The 23,063-nt window shown below is 44.8% G+C and overlaps 1 protein-coding gene across 7 annotated transcripts in view; it reads left to right on the top strand.

Annotated features, from left to right (window-relative positions):
• Positions 1 to 23,063, top strand: part of PCDH15 (protocadherin related 15) — a 639,096-nt gene that overhangs the window by 392,806 nt on the left and 223,227 nt on the right. For all 7 annotated transcript variants that reach the window (XM_054515533.1, XM_036385480.2, XM_054515534.1 and 4 more), the window contains one exon: positions 35 to 100. In XM_054515533.1, the coding sequence (XP_054371508.1) occupies positions 35 to 100 (66 nt within the window). The remainder of the gene's footprint in view (positions 1 to 34; positions 101 to 23,063) is intronic.

The following is a 23,063-nucleotide window of genomic DNA, read 5'->3' as shown; positions in this document are numbered from 1 at the left end:
ATGAGAAATAACTCTTTTTTTTTCATCTTTATAGATTGCAAGTTGGCCAGAACAGGTCCTCCAGCCACAATAGTTCCCATTGACGAGGAGAGTCGCAACGGTGAGTGCCCCACAGTTATTGATAGCACAAATTATTCATAACCACTCTTTAAGGTCCTTGTGGCAAATAGACCTTCTTAATTTTTCTGAAGTCAGTGGGACGGTACCAGAGGACAAAGTTGTGGTCAGTATTTGGTTTTGTTTGGGTAAAGCTGAAGTTTTACTCTGCAGCATGAAAGGAGCATTAATAACATGAACTTGTGGGTTTCCCACGTGGCTTCTGGGAAGTTGTTTGTTGGTTCCCTCTAAGTTTAGGAACTTGAGTTGATGAACACCTCTGAAATGGAAGAACTTGGTTGTAGTCATGGAAATTTCAAAAGAAAATCAATGTCCCTTTTTTTCAATATTTTAATTCTCCTGACAAACAGAGTTCTCAGATTGTTAATTTGTGGTCTGAGCATTGCAGTTGTGTAGCATATGTTGATGGGATGAAGTGCTTTACCCTGTTACAATCAGCTGTTACTCCTGAGAGTAAGTTACTACTCTTTCCTGCTTTTTATTCTGTATATTTAGGGGTTTTTTTGGTTTCTTTTTTTTAACCTTGCAAGCTGGGTCTGTTTTTGTGCTTTGTGTGGCTGTGGTTTATCAGATATAGGTGCTTGAGTTGGTGAATAAAGCCAGGTGATGCTGGTGGAACCTCTCTGCTGTTATTCTGGGAGGATTTCCTTGTTGGAATTGCTCAAAGTCAAATGAATAAATGCATTTATCAGTAAAACTCCTCAATAAACCAATTTTTAATACACCTGTGTGCTGAAAAAGCTCTGGTGGGGTTGCTGTTAAAACCAGGGTCTTTTCCCTGCTCCTGGGGTGGTTTTCCCTGCAGTCAGGAGAGTCCAAAGGAGGGTTCTGAAGATGGATGTGCTCTTTGAATTGGATGTGTTGGTTCTTGACAAGCTGCTGTTGAATCCTGATGTGTTCCAGCTGTGGTCTGCTCAGTTTTGGTGGAATGACCCCCTCAGCTGAAATGGTTTGGCTGCCATAGCTCATCTCTCTTAGCCTTTCATCCTCCCTACTCATTAGAAATAAACCTGTGCTAACAGCAAGGGGTTATAAATAAATCCAAACCAACTTTACCATGAAAAAAACTTTGTGAGAGCCTTTAAAAAGAGAGGTTGAAGTTGTGGACTCTCCATCCCTGCAAGTGTCCAAGGCCAGGCTTGGCAGGGCTTGGAGCCACCTGGTCTAGTGGGAGGGGTCCCTTCCCACAGCAAGGGAGTTGGAATGAGCTTGGAGGCATCTTCCAACCCAGCTCAGTCTGAGATACAAAACTTGATAAGGAATGCATGGTGTTGTACATTCCTAGTGACAAAACTTTATACTGGGATTTCCAAGAGATGCAGGAATAAAAATCCACCTAATTTTGTTCTTGCAAGTCAAGACAAACAAGTCTCTAGCTCACTTAAAGTGTGAAATCTCATCCTTATTTTAGTTCTTCCATGGCACTGTTGCTTCCAAGGGTCTTTTGTTGGGGTTGGAATGGCTTCTCTAAGGATTGAGATCTCAAAACAGTGGCTGGGACATTTTATTCCATCAGTGCACATGGCCATTGTGTTCTGGCAATAAACAGAAAATCCTGCTCTTTAGAAATAGGTATTTAGTTCCATTGTGCCATGGCACATTGAGCTCAATCATTCCTAATTCACAGGAAGTCAGAGACCAGCAAATCTCATAGAATAAAAACATTTTCCCAAATAACTCTTGCTTGTTTTCACAGTCAGGCACACAGGTACCGTTCCTGACCTTTAAAGATGTTCTTGAAGTCAGCAGAGATGTTAGGATTTGACAGTTTCCTGCCATGGGATGGATATCTCTTTATATCAAGTAATTTAGGTACAATAGTAAATTACATTATAATTGTGCTCATGTGAGCAATCCTGGAAGGAGTGAACTTGACCTTTCTAAAGGAATAAATGAATTATTTTATCATTTCCCCTGTGTGGAAGTGAATTGGGTGATAGTATTTCAGATCATATTAAGAGCAAAACTGAATTTTTCCGGATGATTTTTATAGGCAGAGAGTTATTTTCGCCCATTGATTTCTTTTTATTTAATAACTGGATTTGAGACTTGGTTTTAATGTGTTTTAAGGACTGAATGAGCCTTATTCCTAGGTCAGAATTTCTCATTGCCAGTGTACCCCAAGTTTTTTGAGGCCTCCATGTGGAGCAGCCCTTCACATGAGCAGCCTGAAATTCTCAAGGGCTTTGAATCTTTGGGCAGGGTTTTTGATGGAAAGTATACTCTTGGGAAAAGATTTCTACAAGGCAAGATTTAAAGTTTTAGAGATTAAATTAGAATTTGGAAGAGAAAGCAGAAGTTGGGGTAGAGGAAACAAGCAGACCGAAGTCAATTCCCCTAATGTGAGGACAAATAGGAACTGGTATCTTGGTGCTCCATCCAGAACAAAAAAATTCCACAGTTAGGAATGCTTTGTGTTCTTTCCCATCCTAGAAAAATCAGTCAGTGTTGGTGTGGTTTGATTTTATTTTGGTGGGTTTTTTTCTCCCTGCTTTCCTTATGATGGTGTGAATGCTCTAATGAATAATGGGGAGCAAGTCCCAAACCTCCTGCTCTCTTCCATGTTCCTTGGGCATGTCTGACACATGGAAGTGCAGCTTTCATGGCTGTAGGTGGGTCAAGTGTTATTTTTCCACGTTTTCATCTTCCTGCTCTCTCAGCAGCAACCTTTCTTCAGCCAGACTTCCAGGGGAGGCAGAGGATGTGTGATCCTGCTACAAATCCCCTTCCGTAACCCCTTGCACGGAGGCACTCACGGGAAATAGGGCACAAAAATGCAGGAAACAAAGATGTGGGGTTTCTTCCCCCTGATTCTCTTGCACCAATTTATTTTCAGTTTTATTATATTGTAATCCTGGAAGAATGGATGTGATGACATTGATGTTTTCCATGCTGGTCCGAACTGGCTTAATTTGGTTTTCAGGGACAATCCACAGGGATTGAAGGAAATGTCCCCAGAGGCACAAAATCTGTAGCCTCCCTCCAGAGATGGGCTTAGGTGTGCTGATGAGGACTGGGAGTGGTGCCTCTGAATATTCATTACTCAATTAAATGTTCAGTGACCACCAGGGCTGGAATTGAACTAATTAGCCATAAAGAAGAAAGAGTCCTGCTATCCCAGGCATTTTGGTTAAGGGGAAAAGTTGTTTAGTAAAATCAATTTGGAAGGTTGCTGTGGCTGAGCACAGGTCTATGAAGAAATGCATTCCTTAAGAGCTGTGGCTCAATGTTCATTTCCTACTCTTTCCTCTTGTTTCAAGAAAAAGGATGAATTAATGACTTGAAGGTGCTTCAGCCTTGGAGGGCTTTTCCAGCCTAAATGATTCCATGATATTCTTGTATTGCCTTCATGAGCATCTCACTCTTTAATTTTAAATAAAAATACTTTTGCCTATTGCTTCCTATCATTCAAAAGTCAGCTATATGAAGGAAAGTCATCTTAGTTTTACCATTTCAAGGGATTCTGAAAACCGCATTTGCCAAGTTTGCAGTGTATGTGTAGATGTGGAAAGGCACCAAACTGTGATTTTTATCTTGATTTTTCTTATTTTTCCCATAAAGGCACTTTGAGTACTCTTTGCATTTTACTTTTACTTGGTGCACTATTTTTTTGTAGTATTTCTATAACGGAAAAAATTCAAGTTATTAGGTTACATGTTATCATTCCTGTGAAATGTTTCCAGGGAGAAAGTGCTTCAGTTGATTTTTAAACTAGCTCATGCCATTGTTTTTATGTCTCCCTGCCCACAGATAGATTTTTCCCACATCTTTAGACAATCTTAGAGCTCCCTAATGTGTTTATGAATGATTTTGACCAGTCTTTGACCATCTTTTTCAAATTTATCTTCATCAACCTGGAACCTGGTTTGTCCGGCAATGGAGATGTGGTGTGCAGATCTAAGTTAAGGTATTGCGGCAAATAAATAAAGCTTGGAATTAAAGCTGACCATTTTTAGGCTGAGTGTTTAAGCCCAGTCTGGCCATTTTTAGGCTGAATGTCTAGGCACAGTCTGGCCATTTTTAGGCTGAGTGTCTAGGCCCAGTCTGACCAGTTTTAGGCTGAGTGTCTAGGCCCAGTCTGGCCAATTTTACGCTGAGTGTCTAGGCCCAGTTTGGCCATTTTTAGGTTGAGTGTCTAGGCCCAGTCTGGCCATTTTTAGGTTGAGTGTCTAGGCCCAGTCTGGCCATTTTTAGGTTGAGTGTCTAGGCCCAGTCTGGCCATTTTTAGGTTGAGTGTCTAGGCCCAGTCTGGCCAATTTTACGCTGAGTGTCTCAGCCCAGTCTGGCCGATTTTAGGCTGAGTGTCTAGGCCCAGTGTGGCCGTTTTTAGGCTGAGTGTCTCAGCCCAGTCTGGCCATTTTTAGGCTGAGTGTCTAGGCCCAGTCTGGCCATTCTAGCTCAGGGTGCAGTCGAGATGGATGATGAGATTTTGGTGATGAGTCTCAGCAGTGTTTTGCTGATTCTCTAGGTGCTGATGCTGTTCTGGTGATCATTAATCCCAGGTCTAAGACATTAGATTAGCCAGCAGTACAAATCTGAGCTGGATCAGGCCCAGGCACATGTAATAACATCTGCTCAAATTAGGCCTCGCTCTGTGGAGTTTATTTCAAATTTGTGTTTTCATATGGGAAGAGAGGTGATCCATTAGATCCAATAGCTGCCAGATTGAGTAACTTCTGTCAGAAGTTGTTACCCTTGTGGAATGTTCTGGACAAATTCTAACAGGAGGAGTGGATTTGTATTGATTCCTGCACCCCACGTGGCTGAACACTGACTGTGCCACAGGGCTGGGCAGCTCTGCTCCATCTGGAGCTCATTTGGAGCCTGGGGGTTTCTTGTGGGTGCTGCTCTAAAAGGAGAAGGACCTGGGGGTGCTGGGGGTGAGAGCTATGGGGGGATTCTGTCCCTGGGCTCAGGTGAGACCCCACCTGCAGAGCTGGCCCAGCACAGGAGGGACCTGGAGCTGCTGCAGAGAGCCCAGGGCAGGCACCAGGATGGGCAGAGGGATGGAGCAGCTCTGCTGGGAGGAAAGGCTGGCACAGCTGGGGCTGCTCACCTGCAGAGGAGAAGCTCTGGGGTGACCAAACTGGGGCCTGAAGGAGCTGATGGGAAAGATGGAGAGACACTCTGTACAAGGGATGGAGTGACAAGGGGGAATGGCTTCCTAGTGCCAGATGGGAAATGTTAGATGGGATATTGGGAAGGACCTGGGAGGGTGGGCAGGCCCTGGCACAGGGTGCCCAGAGCAGCTGGGGCTGCCCCTGCATCCCTGGCAGTGCCCAAGGCCAGGCTGGAGCAGCCTGGGACAGTGGAAGGTGTCCCTGCCATGGCAGGGCTGGCACTAAATGGGATTTCAGGTGCCTTCCGGCCCAGACTCTGTGGAGCTGTGAGAAGTTCTGGCTCTAGTTCTGGGTTCTTCAAAGCATTCCTGAGCTGTTTACGAGTATGGTGATTAGACTTGGAAAAAGAGGTTGGATTGGGCCGTAGAAATCCCCTGGCAACCATGAACATGCCAGGAAAACTTCTGCAAAAGGACCTCCTGTTCCTGCCTCCCTGGCTGGGGGTGGGAAGGCTGTGACAGGGCCCAGGAATCAAGAGGCACCCAGCTGTAGCTCACTTGCTTTATTTTTCTAAATGTTCCTGTCCAAGAACTGGCCACAATTTCCTCCATAATTCACTCAGCTAATAAACTGCTTCAGTGAGATGAAATATGGAATATTTTTCATTTTTTTATAGCTTGTATTTATGCTTTTTCCCCATTTTTCATGTCAGCAGTTGGCTCATAGGTGTTGCTTCTCAACTCTGCCTGCAGGTTACTTCATTCAAAATGTTCACCAGGAAATATCACTTCTTTCCTGACAATTTGATTTAGTTTATAAATTCATGAGATGGAAAAAGAGGATGAAATTTATGGAGATTATTTTTGTTTCATTCCATCCTGTTTGTTCATTTCTGTTCCGAAATGATGTGTTCTCCAGATTTGGGTATTAAGGATTTCATTGAGAAGTAATGAATCAATTTGGTGTCTAATGCTGGTTTTATGCCTTGGATTTAAATTCTCATGTTTTTCGTGTAGGACAAATGTGTAAAGACTGAGGAAGCTATAAAATGGATCAGTTTATTCTTCTACATCTATTTATCAGCACATCAGCAGTGGTTAGGACTTAAGCAGAGCTGTTGCTAAAGATCTTTGCAATTCTCCTTTTTCAGTTTTTTTTTTTAAATTATGTTTTAAAAAAAATTAAAGTTCAGAAAAGCAGGAGATAATTTAGGGTGAAAGTAATAGAGAAAAGTTGTCCTTTAAGAAACTGATTAATTCTTAAGGGTAGGAAATAGGGATAGAGTTGGATATATTTAATTGGTTTTGTACTGTCAACTGGACAAATATCCTAACCTGGTGTTGGTGTTCTTGGTAGAGCTGGAACAGAGGTCCTTGAATTACCTTCAGGGATATGAGAGAGAAATGATGTTTCAATGGCAAAAACTAGGAATTAAACTCCATTTTGAGGTGGGAGTAATTTTTGTGGATTACAATTCTGCTCTGTAATGCCGAGGCCTTTTCAAAATGTGTTTGGGATTTCCTTTTTTACTGGAAATTCTCCTCAGAGTGACTGGATTTTTTCTGAACAGTTCATCTATGACAGTTTAAGTAGTCAGAATAAATTATTCAAATTATGGGGTGTGATCCATTCACATTCCCAGGGTGTCCCTTTACCTTTGCCAATGAAGAACTGCGTGTTTCCCCTAATTATTTCTTCCATATAGTTTTGCAACAGCAAATGTTGTTTCAGTAGCAATGCTCTCTGATTGTCTTCTCCTGATTGATTGTCACAGTCCCAGTAAAGCAGTGCAAGAATCAGAGGATTTGATACATTTTGAGGCTTTTTAAAATCAGTTTTGCTTCAGGGAGTGGGAGGTGATGGTTGCGATTGGTGTCCAGAACTGCAATGTGCTTTCCAAGTGTTTTGGTGTCTCTTTAATTTTGGAGTGTAAACCAGAGCCCAGAGCAGGGTAAATTCAATTCAATTCATGGTAAATCTGGGAGAGGCTGCTCCAAACCAGCTCCCAGGGAAGGTCAGCCTGGCTCTGTTGTCCCATGGAGCTGTCCCAGTCCTGAGAGCTCAGCTTTCCTCTTGTTCCACCAGCAAAGGTGAGACACTGATGTCAGCGAAAATGGATCTTCTGCTTTCTGAGGAGTGGGCTTTTATGTGAGTTCTTTGTCAAATGATGGAGTTCCTGCCCTGCAGCTCAGAATCCATTTGTCCTTCTGCCCTCAGCTCTGGTGAGCTCTCTGGGCAGGTGCTCCCTTCCCAAAATCCCCAGCTCCATTGGTTCTTGGGTGCTGGAGCTGCTCAGTCTGGAATCAGCTTTTTGGACCTGCTGGGGCTCTGCTGAGCCAACTCAACTCTCAAAATTCACCTTTGTTCAGCTGAACCCTGTGTAGGAATCCCAGACTGGTTTAGTTTGAAGGGACCTTAAATCCCATCCAGTGCCACCCCTGCCATGGCAGGGACACCTTCCACTGTCCCAGGCTGCTCCAAGCCCCAAAGTCCAGCCTGGCCTTGGCACTGCCAGGGATCCAGGGGCAGCCCCAGCTGCTCTGGGCACCCTGTGCCAGGGCCTGCCCACCCTGCCAGGGAGGATTTTCATTCCAGTGTCCCACCTGAATAGTTGGAGCCATGTAATTTCTTTCCCAAGTCCAGTTAACACCAGGAGAGATGTTCAGCAGTGTGATGGGGCCCCAGACTGATCTCCTTCTGAGTCTCCTGTGGCAAAAGAATTCCCCACCATACCTTGTTGGGAAATGAAGTGTTTTATTAAAATGGACAAAACTGCACTAAAAATGAGAGCTCACAGTGCCCAAGGGCTGTGGAGGTGCTGAGAAGGGAAGGTTTGCACACAGACCTCGTTGCAGTACCCAGTGAGCAGGAGGTACAGGGTGGTGTCCAGGCACAGGGCCCCTCCCTGCTGCCAGGTGTAACTGTGTAGTGGGGCTTGGTGGAAGGTGTCCCTGCCCATGGCAGTGGGGTGGAAAGAGAAGAGGGTCTTTGAGGTGCCTTCCAGCCCAAACCATTCTGGGATTCTGGGATTTAAACCTCTCTAAAATAGTTGTCTGTATTGTTTCTCGTCTTATCAAATGTGGTGTTGTAGTCGAGGGGAGGAAAAGCCCCCCAGATTCTTGAAAGTAACCCATGAGCTTTGTTCTGATAGTCCTTGATCAAGAGCTGGAAAGAGAAAACTTGCTTTTGGAGACTGTAACATGTTTCTTAAAGAAATGCAGTTTTGCTGTTGCTGGGTTTTACAGCTGACTCACCCAAACCAGGGGAGCAAATCTCGAGTGGGGCGGATGTCCTGGTGATGTTTCCTTTGTGTGCTGCTGCAGTCCTGCTCTGCTGCCCAATTACACATCCATAATCAAAGAAAACCACTAATAAATCCTTATTGGGAAAGCATCTTGCTAGCTTTTCCCTGATTTGCCTATTTGCTTAGATTTAAATGCACAACAAAATAAATCTCCCTCTGTTTAGAGCCCATGACTCTAACACTTCTCTCTGACTTGCCAGCCTGGTCTGCCTTGTGTCTCCCTGATTTTGAAACTGCTCGAAGGCAGCTTTTTCTGTTTAAATGGAACTAAAGCAAAGCATATTGCCAGTTGGGGAAAAAAAAGGTCCAGGTGGAACTTCCTGGGCATCAGTTGCTGCCTGTTCCTGTGGTGCCGTTGCTGGTCAGAGCAGAGCCTGGTCCATGCCCAGGGAGAAGCTGTGGGCTCTCCTCCCTGGGCGTATTCCAGACCCATCTGCACACAATGCTGTGCCCTGGGCAATGGGATGGCCCTGCTGGAGCAGGGAGGGGACACCAGGTGCCCACTGAGCTCCTTTCAGCTTTGACCCATCCTGGAATCCTGTGTCTCTTCAGGAGGCACCTGAGAATCTTGGCAAGTCTGTCCCCCAGGACAAAATTCCCATTACTTTTTTGAGATGTTTCTGTAATCCAGGCAGGCTTTTGAAAAATTACTTCCTTCCAAGGAAACCTCACCTAAATTTCCATTTAAAGTGATGATATAACCCCAGTCCCTTTTCACACCCGGCTGAGCAGGTATGGCTTTGCATTTCCCATTCTTCAAGGTGTGTCTGGATGTGGCACTGGGAGCATGGATCTGGACCAGATGAGTAATGAGCTGTCCTCAATGTTTTCATAACCCTTCGAACTCTTTCCCCCAAAAAGGGGGAGGGGAAGCAGAAAACATGACTTTATAATGGTCATTTCCAGCTTCCTTTATTTGTACTAATTTTATTTTGATCTTAAAATGGTGGCTAACTGCTTAGTAATTCATGGAGCATATGTTTCTCCTTCATATTCCCTCTGTTTTTAAGCAGATGGCTCCAAAACATCAGAATTTTTCCCTTTATTCCAACTTTGAATCACTAATAAGGATCACACTTAAGTTATTGCTTGTTTTGAACAGCAGAGTGCTTGGAACACTAAATGATTCAATAAATGATGGATTTCAAAGCCCTGCTTAGCTCAAACATAAATTTCATTTGTTGGTTTATTTTGTTACACAGTCTCATGTGAAAGCTCCTTGTATCCTTTCAGATTTTCAAAGTCATGCTAATCAAGCCAAATGTTCTGCTCTGTGGCTCTGAGAGATTTTTCCTCCTTTATTCAAGCATCATTTTTCATCATTACTCTGCCTTTCCACATTTTTATCCTATTGACACAATTGTTTAGGAACACAGAGCCTGATTAAAATAAATCATTAAGTCTGGACCTCCTGGCTATCTCAAAGTTATACCATTACCCCAATCCTAGGGATCATTTTCTCCTTCTGTTAAGCCCATTTTTTTTTTCTTGAGGTGTTTGGGGGAGTTGTTGGAGGCACAAGAATCTCAGAGGGTTTAACAAGGCCGGGTGCTGATGCTCCACCTGGGATGGATCCAGGCTGGGGATGAGCAGCTGGAGCAGCCCTGGGGAAGGCCCTGGGGGTGCTGGGGGTGAGAGCTGGGAGCCAGAACCCCCCCGTGTCCTGGGCTGAGCCCCAGCGTGGGCAGCAGGGGAGGGGGGGATTCTGCCCCTGTGCCCCTGGGCTCAGGTGAGACCCCACCTGCAGAGCTGCCCCAGCCCTGGGGCCAGCACAGGAGGGACCTGGAGCTGCTGCACAGAGCCCAGGGCAGGCACCAGGATGGGCAGAGGGATGGAGCAGCTCTGCTGGGAGGAAAGGCTGGCACAGCTGGGGCTGCTCACCTGGAGAGGAGAAGGCTCCAGGAGAGCTCAGAGCCCCTTGCAGGGCCTAAAGGGGCTCCAGGAGAGCTGGAGAGGGACTGGGGACAAGGGATGGAGGGACAGGACACAGGGAATGGCTCCCACTGCCAGAGGGGAAATTTAGATGGGATATTGGGAAGGAATTGTTCCTTTTGAGGGAGGTGAGGCCCTGGCACAGGGTGCCCAGAGCAGCTGGGGCTGCCCCTGGATCCCTGGCAGTGCCCAAGGCCAGGCTGGAGCAGCCTGGGACAGTGGAAGGTGTCCCTGCCCATGGAGGTACATAATCTCTGAGTTCCTTTCCAACCCAAACCATTCCATGATCTGTGAACACTTTACTAAGTTTTTGCCCAAATATATCTCAGTTCTGTTCAGAAGAATAATTATGCGTTTCTGCTACCAGGCATAAAATTTTATTTCTCAGGATGGTTTATGAACCCAATGAAAAGCCTGGCACATGTTGCTTCTGAAATGCACTGCTGAGCATTCATGTTGGGCCCATTATTTTGTCACTTTCACAACAGGGTGAAGTTTAAAAGAGCAGTTCTGTGACAAATTATCTTCCATGCAAGGAATTAATAGTTTTTAGAAAGGCCATCCCAGAGGAAAGCAGCAGCAGAGAGAACCACCTCACTTTTCAAGTGTGGCTGCGTGTTTTGAGAGTTTTTGTTTCTTTTCCTTTTATTTTTCTTTTTTTTTTTTTTTTTTTGGTTACTGATCCTGTTTCCCCTCACGTGCAGCTCCACACCCTCTGTTTGATGCATCCAAGTTTTTCCATTAGTTCCTCCCTGCATACAAAGGGCTGGGAGAGAGGATGCAGTGCTGGCCTGAGATGGGGCCCATGGGCTCAATCTTCCCCCATCTGGGGTTTTTGGTGGATAATCCTCAAGTCTGATGAGGAGAAGAAAGCTCAGGGTGGCCTTTCTGGTTCTCCACAGCTCCCTGACATGAGGAGGCAGCTGTGGGGACAGAACAAGGGGAAATGGCCTCAGTCTGTGCCAGTGCTGAGTTTGAATATTGGGGAAATTCCTCCCTGAAAGGGTTGTTCAGCCCTGGCACAGCTGCCCAGGGTGGTGGCAAATCCACCCATCCCTGGAGGAATGTCACAGCCAGGTGGATGTGACACTTGGGGACGTGGGTCAGTGGTGGCCTTGGCAGTGCTGAGTTAACAGTTGAGCTCAATGGTCCCAGAGGTCTCTTGCAGCATTAATGATCTGTGATTTGTTGTTGCTCCCTCTGTTAACACCTTTGTGTCTCATTCCTTTTACAAACAAAAATCTTAGTCCCTTTGGGGACTTTTTTGGGAATGATGATCCCTCACTGCAATTAACTGTTGAATGTCCTAATTCCTTTCTAAGTTTTGTGGCCTGGGAGGTGCTCTTCCTATCTGTCAAAGGTCACTTTTTCTCTATTTCCCTTTCAGAATTAGCTCTGCTTGCCCCACAGGTCAGAGATCCCTGGGGAATCCCTTTCTGGCTTTCTCTGGGTCTCCTGGGGGGCTCCCCAGCCCTGGAAGTGTCCAAGGCCAGGTTGGATGGGGCTTGGAGCAACCTGGGACAGTGGAAGGTGTCCATGGAAGAGGGTGGAACAAGAGGAGGGTCCTTTCCAACCCAAACCACTCCATGATGTGGTTGCTGTACAGAACAAGAGGCATATCCCTTCTTCCAGATCCTTCAGGAACTAATTTGAGGCAAAATTTGAATTGTCTGTCTTTTAGGTTTAGATTCTTTTGTAAACTATATCTCACCAGATAGTAAAAAGTTTCCCAGTGAGGAAAGAAAGAGGGTCACCAAATGGTTGATATTTATGGTGTAATTTTCTACACACCCAAGTTGCCCCCCCCCATTGGCTTTATGTGGGAAAGAAAAGGTTTAGTTTTTTGTTTGGCTTTCTAAGTCAGGTAAGTGAAAGCCCATTTGTTGTTACATATTTACTAAAGGAATTTTCTGGTGTTTATTTTTACCCTTGACATTTTTAGAGTATACATTAAGCCTAGTGTGTGTGTATGTGTATATATATGTGTATATATATATATGTGTGTATATATATATATATAAATATATATATATATAATGACCTTTTTAGAATATTTAACATTGAACATCGAGCCTGTTTGAACAGGCTAATATTGAACATTAAACCTATTTCTCTGTGGGACCCCACACCCCCAATGGGCTGTCAGCATCCATCTCTCCAAGGGGAATGTCCTTGGAACCATTCCTTCCCTTCCCTTGTCCTTGCCTTCCCTTGGCCATGAAGGATTGCAGTTCATTTTTCCCACTCCTCTGTTAAAAGCAAAGCTCTGGTCAAGAAAATCTTGTGGTTCCAGCTGGATTTTTCCAGCCTGGGCATACCAGGATGTGCATTTCCCTCTAAGCTGTGTGTGCAGCAGGACAGGGGAGCTCTTTGCTGGGGATCCACAGGCTGGGCTCATCCCTCCAGGATTTTGGGAGGGATTTCCTGCTCCACCTCCACCTGCCATGAGATGCTGAGGGGCTCCCTGGGTTATTAGAACCCTTTCAAATCCCATCAGTATCAGCTCATAATGTTTTAAGGTGTTAAATTTGTCAAGTGACCATCTGGGGTTTGTTTCATGCTTTTGTTCAGCATTAATGCTCCTGCTGAAGCCCCTCCAGGCTCTTAATTAATCTCACCAGTGAGAAACCATTTCTCCTGAAGGTGAGTTGTCACCATGGGTGTTTATTCCTCCCACCTTTGCCACAGGGGGCTCTGGTTTTTTAAGGATCTCTGGCTGAGAGGAGCTGAAAGGGAAGGATATGCTGCTTTTCTTTGGTGGTGTAGCTTGAGGGTGGGCCTGAAGGATGATGCTGTCTATTAAAAAAAAAAAAAGGACAAAAAAAAAAAGAAGAAAGGACAAAAAATTAAATAAAAAAGCTTGGTAACAGTGGAATGAAAAATGAAAAATGTATTTACATAAGAAGAATTCCTAGAATCATTAAGATGGAGGAATAGCTCCTTGTTTAATCAGTGTTCTCACAGAGCTCTCAGGTTATTGAGATATTATTTTTCCCCCTTGGAATGTCATATGAGACCAGTTCAAACAGCTTCCTGCTATTCCATTTATTTTATTAACAACATCTCAGGCAAACCATGGGTTTTGATCTGTGGAACTCCGTAAAAGGCACTTGTAAAGCACCTTTCTTTGCCCAGGCTCTGCCCCTGGAGCACTGGCTCTTTGTTCAGGTCCCTGGGGACCAGGGCTGGTTGGATATTAAGTGTTAAAGATCTGGCAGTGCTATTTCTTGCCTGTTGTTAAGCTCTCTCATGCATTATTTATCAAACAGCAGGTGAAGACTTCAACCTTTTTATGATAATTGATAGTGGTTAGAATACAAGATTACAAACAGCTCCTGAGCACCAGTAAATGCCAGCACGGGAGGTGGATTGGCAGGACGTGCTTTTCATCGTTAATTCAAAATATATGAACTTTGTTGGGCCTCACTGGGTCAGTGTGGAGGGGGAGAGGAGAAACAGGTGATAAAATTGGACATAAATAGCTTTGTGTGGGTTTCTGCCTGCTTGGGTCGTGCAGTGCTCATGCAAGCTTCAGTGTGGGGTGACAGAATTAAAGACACCTCCTGTGAGCTCACACCCTGTTCTGGATGATTCTTGTGCTTCCCTGGACCCCAGGATCCTCAGGAAACTGTTCCCTCCATCACCAGGGGGGGTTTAGGTTGTTTTAACTTGGGGTACAAGTAGAATTATCCCTATAATTAGAATTAATTCTAATAAGCCAGCTGCTCTGGGCACTTGCTTTGCTTGTGCCAGGTTTTCCCCAAGTCCTTGGCATGGTTGATGCCTGCTTGGAGTTCAGGTGAGTTCCAAAAAAGGTGCTGGAAAGTTGTACTCCTGGTTTAGTAAGGTTAAGCCCAACTTAAGTTAGTAAATTTTACCTGTTATAACCAGACAAGCAATTGGGTGGTTGAGAAGTGTGAAATTTAGGATTTTTGCCTTTTAGTATCAACTGGATTAAAAAATAACAAACAGAGAGGAGACAGAGGCAAGGAAAAAAAAATAAACCATGAGTTGTTAATTCAGTTTGATAGAGCTGAAGCAGCTCCATATTGATGGCTCATTATTTTTAAATTGACTAAGGGTTTCCTTTCATTAATTCTTTATTCTGCAGACAGATGGGAAACAGTGGCTGCTTTTTTTCAAGGGCAATTTCACCCAACTGACAGCACATTGGAGCTTTGGGTTGGGATTTTTTTTACTGTTGAAATATGACATGGCATAGATTAAAAAAAAAAACAACAAAAGGGAAGATTCTTTAATTAAAATGTGCTGCCTCGGTTTTGTTTAATTGTTTTTATAATTAGTGCCATGATCTCTGTTAATTTTCAGCTATCTGAAAACATGCCTGGTGGGTGTCAGATGTCTCTGCTGGGTTAGTAAACATTAAAATACATTAAAACCACACATTTGCTCTCCCTTCAGTACTGATTTGCACCATCCTTCTCATTCAGCAGCCAGGCAGAGCCCTGAACGTTTTGATATTATTTTTATCAGCTCTAATTAGCCCTTAAGCATAACGAGCATCCATGGAGTAGCTCTGTGAATTCTGAGTTTTAGATGTTGGGCTAATTTTGGGTTGTGAGTGCTGTCTGTGAGGCTAAACCCAGAAATGGAGAAGGAGGGAAAAGCTGTGAGCCGAGCTAAGCCTCCCACCCTTCCCTGCCTCATCCCATCAAAGCCATCAGGGACTCAGGGAAGCAGAACACGCTCCCAGCTCCAGCCAAAATACAAACCTTGCTGTTAGGTGGGTGCAGGGATGAGCCTGAAAAGTGCTGAATAAATGATCAAGTTGCTGAAACCTCGCAGTGTTCATTGCCCCAGTCATCACCAGCATTATTAACGAACAGTCCTACCCCATTGTTGGTACAGCACTTCTAAAGTTGAATATCCCACTTCTAAAAGAATATATTTTATGGGGATTTTTGAAGGAATGTGAGCTGGGACATCTGAGTGGTTTTAGATAATGCAATTTATTTTTCTTATCTTCTACATAGGCAGGAAGGGTGAGTTCAGCTCACATCTTCACCACATCGCTCAGAAGGTCACAAGACTTCTACTTTCAAGACCTTTAAGGATTTATTGACCAATAAAACACTGCCAACAAGGATATTTATGTTTTTGACCCAGTCCTTAAATATTTCATCTTATGGACCCATGCTAGTGTAAGATTTCTTAGCCAATCATGTTATGACACACAAACCTACAGTACTGAATTCTAAACTGCTTGTTTACCTCTGTACTTGCTTTTATTTTTCTATATATTTAACTCTAAACCTCTAAACTTTCCTCTTCTTAGTGTAACATGTCTCTGCTTTAAACTATAAATCCACATTCTCACTTCTAGCACCTAAGGTTTGGAAGCCTTTTCCAAGGTCTCAGATCAAATCCTGTGTTTAATTCTAAGCTTTGGCTTGCAGGTCTAAAGTTCTGAGAGTTCCCTGCATTTTGGATTCCAACAACATTTGACTTGTAAAGGAAGTATCCTGCTTTTAAAGGAGAATATTCCCCTTCTGAAAGAAAGCTTGGGTTCCTTCTCCCCGTGGTGGGAATCCAGGCATGCTGGGCTGCTGTTCTCCACAGTGAGAGCAGATTTTCCCTGAGACCTTAAGGCAGCACAAGCCTGGACATCTCATTTCTCAGCCTCTGCTTGATGAAACAGAAAAGCGGAGTTTCAGAGCATTTCTGATTAAATCAGAGGTTGTAGGTGATGGTCATTGGGCTGAACTCCTCTCCAGGACTTGGATTAATTTGACTTTCTGAGTTTTGGCCCACAGGACCATGCAGGTGTTCCCCACTGCTCTGCTAATGCCAGGCACACCCTTGTTATCCCATGGCACCCTGTGTCAGTGCTCCTGAACAACATCCCACTTCTAGCAGGGATGCAGGGAGGTACTGGAGGAAAACTGGGCCTGCCATGAGCCTCAGTGTTTGCCCTGATTATGCTCAATGCCTGCAAAGCTTTTCATCTCTAGAGGAAAGAGGGGCTCTGCAGCATATAGGTGATAATAATGTATAATTTATATAATCTAGGTGGTGTCCAGCCCCTTCCCAGTCAAGGACACTGCGTTTCCAACCCATTCCCAGGCCTGGATCTGTGTGTTTACACGTGGCTGATGCAGGGATTTCTTCCTGGTTGCATTTTGAGACCTGAGCTCACTCGCTCTTAATCCATTTAATGTTCATCCAGCTTATTTTCATAGTTTCATAATCAGCTTATGTGATACGAGGCCATGGATATTTAAACTTAGGAAGTTGCATTCCCTCTGCTCTCCAGGCTTGTAATTTCATTACAAATAACCAATTTCATGTACTTTTTTCCCCATTGTCCCACGTTAATAGGTGTATTTTACTCCTGTAGCATGCATTTGGTCTCCTCTGTCTGCTTGCATTGTTTTGCCTGGGATCAGCCTCCAGCTGATGTGTGTATTTACTGGGATTAAAGAATGGCACAGTGTTTGCTTTCCCTGTTTCAGGACTGTTGCCAAGGGATCTGAGCACTCTTGGCTCTTCCAGGAGACATCCACGTGCTGCGACCAGAGGCACAGAACTGTCAACACTGGTTTGGCTTGTCCTCTGTTGCAGTGCCAGTAACCAGGGTTTCAGCAGCATCTTGTGGCTTAAATCACCTTTTTCCTGCTGGAAAATGGATGTTTTTATAATCAGTGCTTCTGACCTTTCTGTCCTTTGGACAGAGATGTTTTGCTATGCCAGCTCTGATTTTTGGGTCTCTATGAAACATAACAATGGAGGATCTTAGAGCAGCTTCCAGGGACTTGACTTGGTCAGTCACAGGTTTCTCCTCAGGCCTTTTGTTTCTCTGGTGTTATCAACTTTCCCTCTGTCTCACACCTGGGAGACCCCACCTGCAGAGCTGCCCCAGCCCTGGGGCCAGCACAGGAGGGACCTGGAGCTGCTGCAGAGAGCCCAGGGCAGGCACCAGGATGGGCAGAGGGATGGAGCAGCTCTGCTGGGAGGAAAGGCTGGCACAGCTGGGGCTGCTCACCTGGAGAGGAGAAGCTCTGGGATGACCAAACTGGGGCCTTGCAGGGCCTGAAGGGGCTGACAGGAAAGATGGAGAGGGACTTGGGACAAAGGGTGGAGGGACAGGACACAGGGAATGGCTCCCAGTGCCAGAGGGACAGGGTTAGGTTGGATACTGGGAAGGAATTGTTCCCTGTGATGAGGATGATGGGGCAGTGGCACAGATTTCCCAGAGAGGCTGTGGCTGCCCCTGGATATGTCCAAGACCAGGATGGGGCTTGGAGCTGCCTGAGACAGTGGAAGGTGTCCCTGCCCATGGCAAGGATTGGCACTGGATGGTTCTTTCCAACCCAAAGTTATGATTCTATAATTTCTGTTAGTGTTCAATGGCTTCTCTTTCTGGAATGTTTGCTTTGCCTGATCAAATTATTTTGTTTGAGGTTTTTTTTTGGTTGGTATCTCCATTGAGAGTTACATGCCTGTGTAACCTTAAAATTAATGGAAAATATATCGTAGTCTCTTGATGAGGGGAAACTTAATTACCCCCCTATAACACTTTTTTTTTTTTTTTCTGTTAAGAACATCATGACAACCTTAGCAGGTGTCATCATTTCCCTGTGGTGAGGCCTTGCTTCATCTCATTTATCCCCAGAAACCACTGATTGAAGCCAGTGTGTTAGAGTGGTGTTACAGCTGATGGGAAAGAGGAACCAAACTGCCCCAGGGTCTGATCCAGGGGCTGTGTGCCAGGGTATCCTGGCCAGGAGTGGGCACATGCAGAGGGAGCAGGCAGGACAGTCAGTGGGTGTGATGGATGGAGCTGCAGCAGTGGCACAGGATGTATATCATGGGAAAACCTTTGAGCTGTGGAATTGTTGTTTTTTTCCTTAATGGTTTCCACTGCGGTTCTTGTTTGGTTTGGTTTTGGGTTTTTCGTAAAAATGTGAAATGCTGGACTGGTGCTTTCATAGAATGTGATGGCAGTTCCAGGTGGGAATGGCTTTCTTGGAGCCCAGCATATTTCCATGATGGTTGAGCTGCCCACCCCAGGAGGTGTCTGTGTTTTAGGTGCTGACCCTGCAGAAGATTCTTCTCCCTTTTCTTCCGCTATCTGGGAACTGGCATCCCTTGGCACTGCTTCAGCCAGAGTGACAGGGGTTTGGGGTTCTGTCACATCTGGGGCTCTTCCAAAGGTAGTGGTGGTTTTCCCTCTCTCTGACAGAGGAATCTTTCAAACACTTTGTAGTGCATTAATGTTTTAGTGATCCCCATGTTAATCAGTCTTTTTAGGAGTCTTCCATAGAGTTTATTTTGAGTAGAGGTGGACTTCCAGATGTTAGCAAACAGCCAAGTGAAGGATTGCTGGAGCTGGTTCTGCTCAGGAAGCAGCATGGGGTGGTGCTTCTTCCCAGGGATTTGCAGCACAGATGTTGCCTCATTCCTTTATCCTTGGCCTATTCTCAAAGCCCCAATTTGAGAGGCGCATTTGAAATGCTCTTCCTCACCCTGAGGAGCAATCCAGGCTGTGCTGAAGGTCAGATGAGGTTTGAGGGTGCATCTTCTGTGGGTGCTTAAGGAAGACCTTCCCAGTCATCAGGGAAGGGACAGCCATGTAGTCAAGCGTGTTGATTCCTGACAAAACACTGCCCCATCTCCAGCTGTGTTCATGCAGGTAATTTCCACCTGGAGACAAGGAAAAACTTCTGGTTTTGGCCAGCAAGCCCTCAGAATGACCTCAGTGGTCATTCATTTAACACCTGAATACCCAAAAGAGGGGGCAAAAAAGAGAGAAAAATTAAAAGAAATAAAGAAAGGGTGTAGCACACTTTTTGATGTTAAATTAATAATCATGATGGGGGAAACAAACGAAAAAGAGAACTTGTACTTTGAATTCAAAGCAAGATCATCAATACAGAAATGGACATTTTGCAGCTGAAATCAAGAGCTGTGCCTGGAACTCAGAGTTGACAGGTCATTAGTATGGCAGTAGGAAGTTGGTGATGTTCCAGCCTTTAAATCCCTGCTGTGCTAAGTGGGTCTTTCTGCCCTCTTGGAAAAACTCCTCTTCCTTTCTGATTTGTACATGCTTGAAGGCTGAGAGACCTTTGGTGTTGTTTCATGCCTGCAAGGACAAAGTTCATTCCCAGCTGCTTGTAATACAGTTCACTTTCTCTCTATTAATCTAAATCAATCAATTACCCTAACTTCCTTTATGAGAAATATTTATGCCTACTCAGAGCAGAATCAGTTAAAATTGATTGCATTGTAATTGGATCCAGCATGAAATATTTTGTTTCTTCCTGGTAAGAGCATGGGGGGAAATGTTGTCTGTGGCAGTATTTAAATATCATTTCAGGTAGAGAAGAACAATTTTGGAGCTGCTGACTGTACTGGTTGTCTTGAGCCCCTTTTCTTAGAGAAATGGGGTGGTTTGGCACAGAGGACTTGGGTTCAAGCCTGAAATTGCTACCTTTGTGTGACCTATCTACTATTCCAGCAGAGAACTGGGCATTACTGCTTGGAAGCTGTTTAGCCCAAGATTTGTCTGGTTGGAAATATTCTCTTGGTGAATTGTGAGGGGTGTTGGGTGCGGGACACACTGGAATGAGAGTTACCTGTGGGATCTTCAAAACTGCTCTTACTGAGCTCCCAAAAATCAGTGAGGCTGCTGAGGGGACAGCCAGCTTGTTGTGTGAGGAGAGACACCTTATTGCTCTTTAACTCTCTGAAAGATGGGGGTCAATCTCTTCCCTTAAGAAACTGGAGATGGGATGAGAGGAAATGGCCTCAACTTGTGCCACGGGAGGCTCAGATTGGATATCAAGGAAAATTTCTACATGGAGAGAGTGGTCAAGCATTGGAATGGGCTGTTCAGGGAGGTGGCAGAGTCCCCATCCCTGGAAATGTTCAAAAAACTTGTGGATGTGGCACTTATGGATGTGGACTAGTGGTGATAGTGGTGGTGCTGGTTCTTGGCTGGATTTCAGTTTATTAGAAGTCTTTTCCAACTGTCTTCTGCTTTCTTTTTCCCTTTTTCATCTCTCTAAAGTTGCCAGGCAAATTATTGGCCAGCTTGATGTAGCTTGTTGTGTGAGGAGAGACACCTTATTGCTCTTTAACTCTCTGAAAGGAAAGGGGAACCAGATGGGGTTCATCTCTTCCCTTAAGAAACTGGAGACAGGGTGAGAGGAAATGGCCTCAACTTGTGCCAACTTGTGGGAGGCTCAGATTGGATATCAAGGAAAATTTCTACATGGAGAGAGTGGTCAAGCATTGGAATGGGCTGTTCAGGGAGGTGGTGGAGTCCCCATCCCTGGAAATGTTCAAAAAACTTGTGGATGTGGCACTTGTGGACATGGACTAGTGGTGACAGTGGTGCTGCTGGTTCTTGGTTGGATTTCAGTTAATTAAAAGTCTTTTCCAACCCTATTTTTTTCCCTTTTTCATCTCTGTAAAGTTGCCAGGCAAATTATTGGTCAGCTTGATGTAGTTTGAAGATTACATGTGGTATTGTTCCCACTGAAGTCTGTTTTCCCAAATAAAACAGGGTGAGAAGCAGAAGGTGAATAACCTGCTTAGCGGTGCCTCCAAGGTTTTTTATGGAGTTTCATGTCTCCTTTTAATAGCTGCTGTTTCAGATGTATTTCACTTCAGCCAAAATGGCATTTATGGTTAGAAGTCTGGAGGGAACCTGAGGAATGAATGCTTTCGACAAATGAGCAATTTGAGGGAATTCATCTTCTGTGGAGGAAATACAGGGATAGGGTAGAATTGGATTAACTTCAGGTAGAAAACAAGGAAGAAGTGCTGTGGGATGTAAGATATTATTCCAATTAGACCAGCCAAGCAACCAGACCAAGACCAAATATGCAGATTTTTGTACTAATGCTTGAATTCTTGAAAACTACGGCAGCGTGGTGAGATCTGTGTGCTGTGGACATCTGGAGCTCTTGTTGGAACAGATGCATCACAGATGTGCTGGAAGGCAGGGAACCAGTGGGAACTGTACAGCAGCAGCAAATGAGAGTAACGAGGGTTGTTTGCACTAAAGCCCTAAAGGAAGCACAGATTTATAAAAGGACAAGAATCACAGAAGCCCAGACTGGTTTGGGTTGGAAGGGATCTTAAAAGCCATGTTGTTCCACCCCCTGCCATGGGCTGGGACACCTTCCACTATCCCAGGCTGCTCCAAGCCTTGTCCAGCCCGGGCTTGGACTCTTCCAGGCATGGGGCAAAGAAGACAGAAATGTCTCTGTTATCTCCATAGGCAGAAGGGTCATGTCTGAAAGGGACAAATTGGATATTTGAGCCCTCCCTGCCAGTTGGGCAGCCAAGGCTTGGTGTCTAATTCAAGTGGAAATTATTGATATGTCATGTTTTAACACTGATTTAAATGAACTCTTTCATGGTGCCCTTGCAGAAGCAAATACTGAATGAGGTCTGTATGGTAATAAGTGGTAAGAAAAGCTCTGGCTTTTGGGGTGACCTAATTGTTGCCATCTAGGACTTGAAGGAGCCAACAAGAAACATGGAGAGGGATTATTTCCAAGGGCCTGGAATGCCAGCACACAGGAAATGGCTTCCCACTGCCAGAGGGCAGGGATAAATGGGATATTTTGGGAAGGAATTCCTCCCTGTGAGGGTGGGCAGGCCCTGGCACAGGGTGCTCAGAGCAGCTGTGGCTGCCCCTGGATCCCTGGCAGTGCCCAAGGCCAGGCTGGACAGGATTGGAACCTTCCAGTAAAGAGGGAAAGCTTGGAGCTGATGGAAGCTGATGGCTCCCTTAGAGCTGTTAAATGCACCACACAAAAAATATCTTCAGCCTCCTTGGAAAGAGGTAGAGAAGGAAGAAAGCTGGAAGGAATAGAGAGAGACTCTACTCAGCTTGGAAAATAAAACCAGCTCATGATTGAGTTTGATGCTGCTGGGATGGATTTTAAAAGTATCTTACAAGAAGAAGGCTCCTAACTCTCAGAGGATGCAAATGTACTGAAATAAAACTCTAAGTAGGAGCAGTTGTAGTGCATGGGAGTATGTATGGGAAATTTCTGCTGGGATTGAGCAGAGTGTCGCAGCAAGTTTGTAGCAATAACAAGATAAAGCCAAATAATCCTAGGTGCCATAGCCAGGCCTGAGGATTACACCAATAAATGTATAAATCCAGGATAATTGTGCCCCAGAACCACCTGCCAGTCCCTTCCTTATGGTGAAATCAATGCTTCTGGCAAGCTTCCTTCTTCCTTTCTGCCTGCCACGAAAATGAACTGGTTGTTGGATCAGAACAAGCACCCTGCTGTCTTTGGGGACAATGTGGGGAGCTGCCACAGCTGGTACTCAGTTTTTAGCTCTGAATAAACAACAAGCAATTGGCTGTTAAATATATAAAATATCCAAGTGTCTACAGTATCTTTTAACTTGACAAAGAGTGTGGAGTTGGAGTCATTAGCTGAGCATCTCTGGTGCAATAATGGAATTTGTGTTAGGGTTTGATATTCTTTACTGTCTGGGTAAAATAACTGCATCTGTAGGGCATTAGTTTATTCATTAATAGGAGAGCAAAGGTGCTCTGCACACTTTACAGCTGCTTATTTCCAGGGATTTCCCTGCAGTGAGCCCTGGCCACAGTGTTCTGGGTGGATTCCAGACCCAAGGTGGGGCAGATTTTGTGT

This window comes from Molothrus ater, chromosome 8 (genome assembly GCF_012460135.2).
Source record: "Molothrus ater isolate BHLD 08-10-18 breed brown headed cowbird chromosome 8, BPBGC_Mater_1.1, whole genome shotgun sequence".
NCBI classification, from domain to species: Eukaryota; Metazoa; Chordata; class Aves; order Passeriformes; family Icteridae; genus Molothrus; species Molothrus ater.
Note: the sequence above shows the minus strand (reverse complement) of the source record. Positions and strands in the feature narration are given on the sequence as shown.